This window comes from Saccopteryx leptura, chromosome 5 (genome assembly GCF_036850995.1).
Source record: "Saccopteryx leptura isolate mSacLep1 chromosome 5, mSacLep1_pri_phased_curated, whole genome shotgun sequence".
Classification (NCBI taxonomy): Eukaryota; Metazoa; Chordata; class Mammalia; order Chiroptera; family Emballonuridae; genus Saccopteryx; species Saccopteryx leptura.
Window position 1 is genome coordinate 137,296,395 of NC_089507.1, and position 12,343 is coordinate 137,308,737.

Here is a 12,343-nt window from a genome sequence, read left to right on the forward strand (position 1 = left end):
TAGAAAACCTATGTGATGTGTGTCACTGGGGCCTGGAATACAGTAAGTAGCAAAGAATGTTAGTTATAGCACCATTTACACCATTTTTGTTCACTGAAATGAACAAAATAGTTCTTGTCCTTCATGGAAGGTATGAGAAAAACACATAACAATCATTACATTATAACAGGACCTAAGCTCTAGCATAGGCTGTCAGAGTAGCAGTGAGACTGGAAGAGCAGGAATTCTCCACTGCCTGGAGGGTCAAGGACAGCTTTCAAAGGTGGACATCTCGGAGGAGCAATTTCAGTGGAGATATGATGGAAGAAATTAGGCTGCAGTGTTTAAAATCTTATGTGTTAAAAACTTGGCTCAAATATCTTTAGCATAAATCAAGCTATAGTCTTAGAGTGATTAATGTAGCACCTGAGAAAGAAAAAAAAGCTAAAAGACTTTGGAGTGACTCATTATGCAAGTGCATGAAGAAATCTTCAAGGAGCCCAATTGTAGTGTCTTTTCTAACATTAAATTCTTAGCTCTACCAAAATTCTTCCAAAGGAAAAAATCTATAAAGGATTGACTCTTTATTCACTTCTTGTCATTTTTATCTTACTCAATATTAAATATGTAGATGCTTGTATAGAGATTACATGTACATTTTGACAGAACTTTTGCCTGAGCATTTTTCCTCACTATAGCACAGCCACCTTACAGTATTAGTCTTTATGTAGCACAGCCAGCGTGGAGCCTCTGCCCATCAGCACGACTCTCCATTCTGCTACCTACTCACATCACACTGTTTGAGCTGGTAACAGCTGTGCTGGCTGGACCAGCTAGCAAGCAAGCCTTTCAGTCTAGTATGCGCTTGTGGCCATGATCGTGGGATAGCATTTAATAAATGGTAACAGTAGTTCTTGCTAAACCACCTGGAGCAGATCTCGGTTATAGGAAACAATTTTTTTTTTTTCGAACAGAAACTGGTCACATTTTTGAGTAAAATAAAATCAATTGTGAGGGGATTTTTTGTTCTTAAAATTTTCTTTCTATACGCCCTGGCTGACCTGGTGTGTGGAAGTTCCAGGTCTTATTCCCGGTCAGAGCACACAGGAGAGGCAAATATCTTCTTCTTCCCTGCACCTTCTCCTCTGCTCATCTCTCTCTCTTCCCCCTTCTGCAGCCATGGCTCATGGCTCATCGCTCATGTCTCGATTGACTCGTGCACATTGCCCCAAGCACTGAGGATGGCTCTGTGGAGCCTCCTCAGGTGAGCAGAACATCAGCCCCAGATGCAGGTTGCTGGGTGGATCCTGGTCGGGACACACACAGTAGTCTACTTCTCTATCTCACCGCTACTCAAAATAAATGTTTTTTATAAACTAATGTTTATTTTCCCAGAAATATATCTAATATAGTGCTAAATAAATACTAAATTAAGAGTAAAGGATCAATATATAGAGAGGCATTGACAACAGAAAGAGGAAATTCACAGCCTATAGCCATTATATGTTCTGTTATATGTTTTCAGTCTAAAATCAGTTTGTTTTATTCAACAAAATCCTGCATCTTCATCCAGTTTTTTTCTAGGTTTCAGTCTTGAGCCAGTCTGAAATTTGACTAGCCTGCCAAGTACACAAACAATTGTGTCTATTTTATAATGTACAATTGAAAATCTGAGGCTAGTGCCCAACAAGAATATTCGTGCATCTCTTTTGACTCTTTTAAACGCTGACCAAATAAGGGCTTTCTACATGTCTTACTAAAATTTGGTATTGATAATACCTTGTATAAGAGGCCTGTATCAGAAATGTTCCCTCTGTGATTAATTTGTATTATCACTTTCAGGTTGTTTTAAGTATTTTTTTTAAGTGAGAGGAGGAGAGATAGACAAACTCCTGCATGTGCCCCACTGGGATCCACCCAGAACACTGACTGGGGCTGATACTCAGATCAACCAAGCTATTTTTCACATCTGAGGCTGACGTGCTCGGACCAACCGAGCTATCCTCAGCTCCCGGGGCCAATGCTCAAACCAGTCAAGCTACTGGCTGTGTGCCTGACCAGAAATTGAACCTAGTACATCCATATGCCGGGCCAATACTCTATCCACTGAGCCAGCCAACCAGGGCCATATTTTTCTTGAGATTATACAGGGGAGTCACATGATGTTCTCATAGAGACTTAGGGGAACAAATTTTTAATTTACCTGGTTAGAGGATCTCCCACCAAAGCTGGATCTTGACCCCAACTACAGTTTATCCTTAAAGTGCTGGGTAGAGGTTCCAACCCTCCACACAGTAAAAACCCACATACAACTTTTGACTCCCCCAGAACTTATTTACACAGTTGTCCCTCAGAACCTGAGTGGACTTGGTTCCAGAACCCCCGTGGATACCAAAATCCACAGATACTCACGTCCCCTTTGTAAAACGGCATAGAATAATATATATGGTGGGTCCTCCACATCCTTGGACTCCCAACCATAGATCAAAAACAGCACAGGTATTTATGGAAAAAAATGCACTTGTAAGTTGACCTGTGCAGTTTCAAACCCACGATATTCAAGGATCAACTTACTTCTAAGCGAAGGTAGACCCAGCTGAAATGGAAAGAGAAATAAGATAATTAATGTCCACAGGCCTGAGTCTAGGAACATTTTCAAGAGTCCTTTATGATTACATGTAGTTCTTGCCCCCAGAACTTCACTCAGTGTAAAATGTAAGGAAAATTTGCCATTTGATACATTATTGAGCTAAAAGTGACTGAGGTACCTTAACATAAGCAAGACATACATGAAAATCCAAATTTAGAGTGGGAATTCAGACTCTTAGCTTTTAAAATGATGACTGTAAGTATCATAAATTCTGCCCCATACTTTGGATGTCATCATTCTAAGTTCTTAAGTATTCAATAGAATTTATTGAATACATTATTACTTCAGTAATCAATAGAATCTGTAAATGAATCTGTAAATCTGCTTGCTGTCTTCACACAAATATCAAATAGCGATTCTGTCAGAGGAAGTCTAGTGCTTAAAAGGATATTCCTTTGGAATGGTAGTTTCTATCATAGCCATGGTTAATAAGCAGAGAGACCTCATTTAAAACTAGAGACAGTAAACAAAAAAGAGATTCAAAGATACAGTTAAAGAGTTTTAGCCTGTTTTTAAATATATGTACAAAGATGTGGATCATTACATGGTAGTAATCCACTGTGGTTATATTTATAAAAGGGAGGAAACAAAAGGTTTCATTTGAAAATTTGAGATTAATTAACCTGTTATCGTTTCTTTACATCTCAGAAAGTAAAGCTACCCTCTTTTTTTTTTTTTTAAGAAGTTGGTTTGCTTTGTGGCCCTTGTAGATACCATGTTATTCCCGTTCACCACCAGCTGAGAGATCTGCATAGAGAACTTGAAGGGCAAGAAGGGGGCAGACGTGTCCCCTTTGCTCTTCCTGCTGCTGGCTGCTGCCTCAGCTAACAAAACTGACTCCCTTATTCGGGGTACATCACTGGGCGAGATCACTGTTTGATCTGGAAAGAATGTTTCAAAATAATATTTTTCTGGCAATAGCAAATGGAATGGGAAGCATTGACAACTTCTGTTTTGGGGTAGTGTCTTAGAAATCAAAATACTATTATGATCTCACAGAGTCTCTTGGCTCCACAAGAAACTTCTAGACATTTAGGTTTAGGACTCAGCAGATGCCAGAAACAGCAACCTCATCTCAGTCTCCTAAATCCTACCGCCAGGGCCCTGATGAGATGCTGTCCTGTCCCCTCCTGAATCCCTTCACCCCTCACCGGCCAAATGCTGCCCGCTGCCCTGTCCCTCTGTTGTATGTAGCATTGCTCATTTCTACTTTGTGGGAAGGTATTTATGTACGTGCCTCGTCTACTGAGTAGACAATAAGTATAACTGACTCAGGCAGGTCTGTTCTGTGGGTGCTCGTCTCTGAGTCAGTGCAGGTACTATTACGAGAAGACTGGGACATTGAACCTCAGCACTCAGACTTTCAAACCCACTTCCTTATTTATCCAGGGATTTAAAAAAATTATGAAATCAATTCTAGTCATGTTGAATGAATTCCTACATAGCATAGCATTTTGTGTATTCTGACAAATATGTTTTGGATACTAACTGGGGGGTTGGCACTTTGAATACTAAGAGTGCACATTTTGATGAGAAATACAAGCCCCCAACTATATAGATGAGTGCAGTGTGGAAAGGGCTATAAACGTAGCTCATGGAAAATACTGAGAGAGCATGAAGAAGTGAGTGGCTCGCTCTGCCTGGTGGCCCACTGAGGTCAGGGGAATGAGTCCAACAAGAGGAGTTCCAGGGGAGGTTCTGGGAGTTTCAGAGGTCAGGTGGCTGAGTGTTCAGAACCTGTGTGATGGTATCAGAATCCAACAGAGGTGTATGAATGAGACAAGCTGGTACCTTTCCCTTCCTTCTCTTGCAAATTTAAGAGCTTCCGTTTCTCCCTAGACCCTCAAATAGCTGTGAGTAGCTGTTTCTACAAAGTAGATAGGGATTCTCTTTTCATGGCTTTTAAATGATATAGAGGCAATTAGCAAAAAGCTGTGATCAGTTCATTTAGACTGAAAGGTCTAAATGCAGCCATAAATAAAATTTTAGTTATGAATGAAACTTCGTCTGAGATTTTGATGGTAAAATTTTCTCAATCCTAATATTTCTATGTTGAATCACTCAGCAAATATACACCAAGTGCCTGGGGTGTGCCAGCTTCTGCTCTAGGAAGTGAGAGGCCAGCCCCCTGCTTCCATCAGCCTCCTCTACCAACCTTTACCAGAAGCAAGATGCAGAAGTCAGGAAACAGTCTGACAGCTCTGTTTTCATAGTGATATTTACTAAACATTCAGAGACCAGAAGTTGATTGGCCGCATGAAGCAGAGAAATGAGATGTTTTTCTGGCCGTCCAGTCTGGAATTCCATTTGGGAGGGGCAGAGTCCAAACTCCTTCCCATATCATCAGCTGTATAATTTAAGCTCTTCTCTGAACCCTCTTTACTCTGACCATAATGTGCTAGGCATTTTAAAAAATAATAGGACAAACAAAAATTATAATTCCTATTTTCTTCTCCAAGAGAAGAAGTAATCCCAAATCCTCACATTTCTAATACGATTTAGGAAATCTAGTGCCTGGTTTACAAAGTGATAAATATGATAACTGGGGATAAGTTTCTTTGTTTGTTTTAGTGAGAAAGATAGAGACAGACAGGGAGAGACAGCAGGAAGGGAGAGAAATGAAAAGCATCAGTTCTTTGTTGCAGCTCCTTATTTGCTCAGTGATTGCCTCTCATATGTGCCTTGACCAGGGGGCTTCAGCCAAGCCAGTGACCCCTTGCTCAAGCCAGTGACCTTGGGCTTAAAGCCAGTGACTTTAGGGCTCAAGCAAATGACCATGGGGTCATGTCTATGATTCCCATGCTCAGGCTGGTGATCCCACGCTTAAGCTGGCAACCTTGGGACTTCGAGCCTGGGTCCTCTGCATCCCAGGTCGACACTATCCACTGTGCCACCGCCTGGGCAGGCGGGAATAAGCTTTTATAATATATCTTACTTAAGTGAGGTTTCCTTCTGACCTTTTCTAATTGAATTTATTGAGGTGACATTGATAAAAAAAATTAAATAGGTTTCAGATGTACAATTCTCTAGTACAGTGTTTTTCAACCATTGGTTCATAGACTGGTGCCAGTCTGCCAGAAATTTCATGCCAGTCTGCAAAAGAGTTAAACACCCTGAGGTTGTATGAACATTATAGGCCCAATAATCTTACTCATATTTGCTTCTACTCAGGGTGATTTCTGCGTTAGTGGCCCTTGAAATAATTTATCCTGTTTTCATCGGTCCCCAACTGTAAAAAGGTTGAAAAGCACTGCTCTAGTACATCTCTATATTGTATTGTATAGTAATTTCTATACTGTATTGTGTGCTCACCCCAAGTCAAGCCTCCTTTCATCACCATTTATCCCCCCTTTACCTTATATGACCTCTTTTTTTTTTATTTTTTAGTTTTCCATTGATTTGAGAGAGAGAAAGAGATAAAGAGATAGGGGAATGGAGAGAGATTGCTAGCAACTCGTTCCACTTAGTTCCTTTTAGTTGTGCCCTCATCGGTTGTTTCTCGCACAGGTCCTGACCAGGGACCAAAGCCACGACCTTGATGTGCTAGGACAACGTTCTGTCTGCTGAGCCACCCAGCAAGGATCTGATTTTATTTTATTTTATTTTTTTGAGAGAGAGAGAGAAGAAGGAAGACAGAGAGAAAAAGAGAGAGAGACAGGAAGGGAGAGAGATGAAAAGCATTAACTCGTAGTTGTATCACTTTAGTTGTCTATTGATTGCTTCTCATACGTGACTTGACTGGGAACTCAAGCCAAGCCCGTGACCCCTTGCTCAAGCCAGTGACCTCTGGGCTCAAGCCAGCAACCATGGGATCATGATGATGATCCTGCACTCAAGCTGGTGAGCTCGTGCCCAAGCTGATTACCTTGGAGTTTTAAACCTGAGACCTCAGTGTCCCAAGTTGATGCTCTACTTACTGCACCACCACCGGTCAGGCTGACCTTTTTCTTAATGAAAGTTTACCAGTTGCATTTCTTCATGTTAAAGTTATTATTTTAATGTCATGTTATGACCAGTAAATGAGTTAGTAGTTTAGGTTATGATTAGTGATTTTTTATTTATTGGACAATAATTTATTGAGTGTCTACTATTGTGGCAGGTCCTAGAGATACAAAATCAGAGTTCCAGGCAACAGGAAGGGCCGCAATCTAATAAATAATTATAATACAGTATAAGAAACACAATCACATAAGCATGTCATCTAATTAGTGGAGACAAACTGTGCACAGCCGCCTCTTTGGGAAGGAAGGAAGTAAGAAAGGCTTTGAAAAGGAAATGATGTGAGCTGGGTGGAAAGATGAAAAGGCAAGTTGTAAACACCCATGGCATGATGACAGAGAATGCATTATTAGTGTCTGAACAGAGAGTCCAAGTTGAAAGACACCATGCAGACCTTCTGATCCCACGTCCCAGTCATGAAATCCCTGACAGGGAGGCAGTATGGCTGGTGCATTTGGTTTTCCAATGTGATGCTCTGGGCAGTGGCTTCAGATTTTTCTGCAGAGGGGTCAAGGTGGATTTAAAACGCCTTGGGCACTTGTCTACCACTTACACTTATTTCATATGTTAGTTTGCATAAGTTTTCATTGGAGGAAAATGATATGGTTCCACAGCTAAAAACCACTGGCCTAGAACAAAGAGCATGGGACCTGTGGGAGAACCCCATATTTGTATCCTTAGGCAAATGAAATGAAATTGTTTAATGTAGGAGAAAGTGATCCTGTCAACTGTAACATGCTGAGTACATTTAAATTATTTTTAAGTCATTTGGGCCTGAGTACCTTCATTTAAAAAATGAGGGTGTTGCACCCATAAGTCTAACATCCCCTGTAGCTCTAGAATGCTGTGATTTTGTGATTATTCAGCTCTCCCTCAACTGTTTCTAAAGACAAGAATGCTTTTTCAGTGTATGCTGTTCCATTACTTTTGACAAGACTCAACATTGAAATTGGAGCATCTTGTTTTGTGACTTAAAACTAGTAATTAGTTTTGTAAATTGCAAATACTGACACACAAAGCTGAGACTGAGGTGTGTAAGCTGTGGACGTCACAATAGCTGGTAATGTTCTTTTTCTGTTGTTGCACATGTGCCCAAAGTCAAATGCTTCAAATCTTGCTTTTAATAAAATATTTATGTTCTTTTGGTAGCCAGAAGTGCAACTTGCTGAAGGCTTTGATGTGTTTATGCCTAAATCTCAGCTGGACTCAATATTGTCAAACTACACTCGTTCAGGAAGCCTTCTGTTTAGAAAACTGGTGTGTGCATTTTTTGATGACAAGACTTTGGCTAACTCCTTACCCAATGGGAAGAGGAAAAGAGGACTCAATGACAACCGGAAAGGACTAGACCAAAATATTGTGGGTGCAATAAAAGGTTGGTCTGCATCATTTCATTTTATGGGTTCCTTGTTGAGCTTTGCTTCATTCCATAAAGATGGAGCTGAAATTGTAGTTGACTAGGTAGAGGCTCATTTAACAGGCCACTGGGAGTTTACCTACTGTCATGGCTTTTAAGTGTGAACTCTGCAACTCACCACTCCAAATACCACTAGAATTTGGTAATTTAAAATGATGTTTATCTGTTAAAATTATAATGTAAGAGCTAGTTCTATCTGCTGCAGAACCAAAAACAAGTTGTTTCTTAATTGATTTTAAAAATGAAGGTGTGTTTTCCTCTCAGTATTTCTAAGAACTTTATCAAATATGATTTCAACTAAGATTTTAATTGGACATAAGAATAAAGCTATGATGCTATTTTTGAAAATAAAACAGTTCACTGCAAAGATCAGAAGTTGCTTTTAGAAGGTCATTTCTTCTAAAGACATTTTAAATGTAAGTGAACCCACTGTGAAACCAAACCTGTGCATCTCTACATACCTCTGGTCTCCTGCTTTTCTGGATTTGTGACATGGAGTCATGCCAGTTACCTGCAAAGTAGACCACAGGCCTCTTACCTTTAATACCTTTAACACCTGTGAACATGTGTCTGAATTCCACTGCATTACAGAAGTCACGCAGGTACATGTATGAGTCGATAGTCATTTATATCCAGTTCCGCATCCTAAACCCATTTCTTAATTTTAAAATGTTCTTAGTTAGGCCTCTGGTAAATGTAACTTTAGGTAATAGAAGTATGTAAATGTTATTTTTTAAAAGAATCCAAATGAATTCTCAAATATAAACACAGTTACCATGAAAATGAGATTGTGTATCAGGCCTTAATACTAGAATCACTGCTTCAGTTCCTGCATTTTTGGCTTATGGTCTGAGACTGGATGCACAGAGGCTTCCTGTCCCACCCCTGTGCCCAGTTAGTCTGCAAAATAAATTAATTTAGTAGTACTTAAAGGACACTTGGAAACCCACAATTAACTTTACAAAATAGTATGATTTTTAAATGGAGTCAGCAAGCTCCAGACACCCCTTGTTCATGGCCAGAAGGACTTACACCTTCATTAACAGAAAATTTTTCATTCTTCAACAGAATTTTTCATTTAGAAGCAACAATTGAGTTGTACGAACTAAGAAAAGCTACAGAGATATCACAATTGGTGTCATTTCTGAAAAGAATGATTCCTCCTGAAGTGATACTAAAAACAAGATTACAGAATTTCAAAAATGGTCAATGATGTAACTAGAACTTGCTAAAATGAAGAAGATCCCTTTTTGATTTAATATGGTCAGGGCTGATGATGCTTTTCTTTGCTGAAGCTTTTAAACACACTGAAATGTAGCTAGGATTTGTTTTAATTTTCTTTTTTTCAGGACAGTATATTAAGATTACAAAAGTGTTTAGAAATTGGGGAACTGTAAATGACCATATTCCAATTTAATAATGATAGAAGAAGTACCCTAATAATAGATGGTAATAAAATATATTATTACAACTAGACTAATATGGGTTTACTCTACCATTTTCAATCTAGATTAGACATCATACAATAGTTTGAAAAAGTTATTACAAACAGAAATAGAGAAGATGCCTTACTTTTCTTCACAGCCCTACTCTTTAGGTAGAAATAATATGGCAGCGAGGCTTCTGCTCCCAAGGCATAATATAATGGATTATTCAAATCAAAGAATAACTGAAGAACTGACAGAAATCTACACATAAGCTACCAACAACCTAAGTCAATAAATATTGTGTATTCCCTTGTTTCCTTGCAGTATTTATTCATAGACATTTTTATTTTGTTTTTTCTTGATTATAAAAATAATACATGCTTGTAAAAATTCCAAATCATAAAAAAAGTATAGAAAGTTGCAAGGCCTTTTATAATGTCACTCTGCAGAGGTTACTGTGCACTTTCCTACAGTCTTTATTTAAAGCATGAATGTGGTATCAGGTTGGTCCTTCTTACAAGAACATTTGCTTTGTGCTGATCAGCTAACAGTTTTGCCTGATTTATTCTGATAATTTCTTGTGAGCACCTTAAGGACAAGCTTTGTCTTAAATATTTTTTATTACTTGTTGCACTTCACTGAGAGCTGTATACAGAGTAGGGTTTTTGTAAATATATGTTGGGTAAGTGAATAGACAGGTTTTTATTTTTCAGCTTGACGTTGGCCTTACTCTATTGACCTGATGAGTCTAGTATTCAACATGTATGCTCATATCCTCTCACAACTAACTTGGAATGATCAACATCAAAACATTGTTATAAATTTCTACTAGTTAATAAAATGCCATGAAAGCAAAACAAGGGGGGGGGGGAGGAACAGGACCATAATTAAATTCAAATTTGAATACACTTCTCTTAATTCCCTAATCCTTTGTTCCTTTACATATCATACTTAAAAGTTTATTAATTCATATATTTCAATATAAAGTGGTTTTTTTTGGAAGTAGCTATTAATTGAAGATTTTTAAAAAAATAACTAGATTCATTTTTTTCTTGCTATTAGTAGAGATAAAAAGAAACATTTATTTTCCTAGCCCAGGTCTTTAGAATCTGAGCAAACTAGGAAACTGATAAAATAGTTTCTTTCTACAAAATAGTGGCAAGGCTATTCGCCTTACTACTGCTGTCTACCATATACTTTGAAAAGACTTTGTAAATATGACATGTTCAGCCTTTCCCTATCCTTTGAGAGAGTTTACCAATACAGTATTAATGTGTGAATAGTTCTATAATCTAGGAATGCACAAGGACTGGTAGTTTTATAAAATCTCAGAAGTAGAAATAACAGTGGAGGCTGGCTTTTGTTTCAAAGTGATTAAGTTGGCTAAGATAACAATGGAAAAAACGGTGAATGAAAACCTGTAAGATGCTTATAAATAGGAACAGAAATGAACTGAAAAAGAGTTTATTGTGCAATACATGCAGAGTTGTCTATAGTGAAAATATTCCCCCATGACAGTATCTTGAAAATAAAATGTAATCATCTGTGGTGATCACATTTTTCACAGTCTTACCTGTTTTATAGTAGCTAACAGTTATTGGTAATTCACTAAAAATTCATTTATAGTATGACCCAAGGATCCTTAATTAGAAACACACCTGAACCCTTTGAGTTTAACTGGGAAGAAGCGACATGTGCTCTTGTTAAGTGGAGTCTGAGGTCTGTGGTGAAGATAGTGTAGCATCTTGGATTTAATTCAGAATTGATTTTACATCCAGAATGGAGTGGAGGTTACGCTCTGCTCACTTTGTGCTCACTACCTGCTGAACACCATCTGATTCTTGGTATCATATGCCAGATCATGAGCTTGACTGAATGAGAGTCATCTAAATAATGATCAAATAAATAGTTGATCTCTGAATGCTCTTCAGAAAATACAGTTGTGGCAAAGCCATTTTTAGAACCTGGGTTATGATTTTTAATTCAGCTTCATAGACATTAGCTGAGAAAGTTTTATTCTTATTAAAGTACACTAGATTCTTGAATCCTCTTGCATTCAAAGGAAATTACAAATGCTTGTCAAGTGAAACAACTGCTCAACTGCTCTTAATTTTACTCTAGGCAACCCATGCTTGCAATAACCATCGCTGCTCTCCTGGGAAGCAGTCAGTGTGATGATCTGCCCAGACAGATGCCAGGGAGCAGGACAGCCCCAAGGGAGCGCTCCTTGGTTGGTGGTACTCCAAAAACCAAACTGTGCTTCTTACAAGATTACAAGTGTGTCTGTCTGGCTACATTTGACTTCCTCCTTTCTCAGCTCTGCTGAACTGACTGCCAAAACCTCTCATTCCATGTCAGCAACTCTCAAGACATACAGGGTCTATATTTGTCATTTTAGAGTACCTTTCTTTCTAGTTTTACTGTCTATCATTGTGTATTTCCTTGGATTTAATCAAGAAAAGCAAACACTGTAGCTGTTTTTTTTGTTTGTTTGTTTGTTTTTGGTATTTTTCTGAAGTTGGAAATGGGGAGGCAGTCAGACAGACTCCTGCATGCACCCGACCGGGATCCACCCGGCATGCCCACCAGGGGGCGATGCTCCGCCCATCTGGGGCATTGCTCTGTTGCATCCAGAACCATTCTAGTGCCTGAGTCAGAGGCCACAGAGCTACCCTCAGCGCCCGGGCCATCTTTGCTCCAATGGAGCCTTGGCTGCGGGAGGGGAAGAGAGAGACAGAGAGGAAGGAGAGAGGGAGGGGTGGGGAAGCAGATGGGCGCTTCTCCTGTGTGCCCTGGCCGGGAATTGAACCCGGGACTCCTGCACGCCAGGCTGACGCTCTACCACTGAGCCAACCGGCCAGGGCCACTGTA

The 12,343-nt window shown here is 39.2% G+C and overlaps 1 protein-coding gene across 15 annotated transcripts in view; it reads left to right on the plus strand.

The window, feature by feature from the left end:
• The window catches only part of BEND7 (BEN domain containing 7), a 139,719-nt gene that overhangs the window by 68,859 nt on the left and 58,517 nt on the right, over window positions 1-12,343 (plus strand). For all 15 annotated transcript variants that reach the window (XM_066385415.1, XM_066385417.1, XM_066385410.1 and 12 more), the window contains one exon: window positions 7,778-8,003. In XM_066385415.1, coding sequence (XP_066241512.1) covers window positions 7,778-8,003 — 226 coding nt within the window. The remainder of the gene's footprint in view (window positions 1-7,777; window positions 8,004-12,343) is intronic.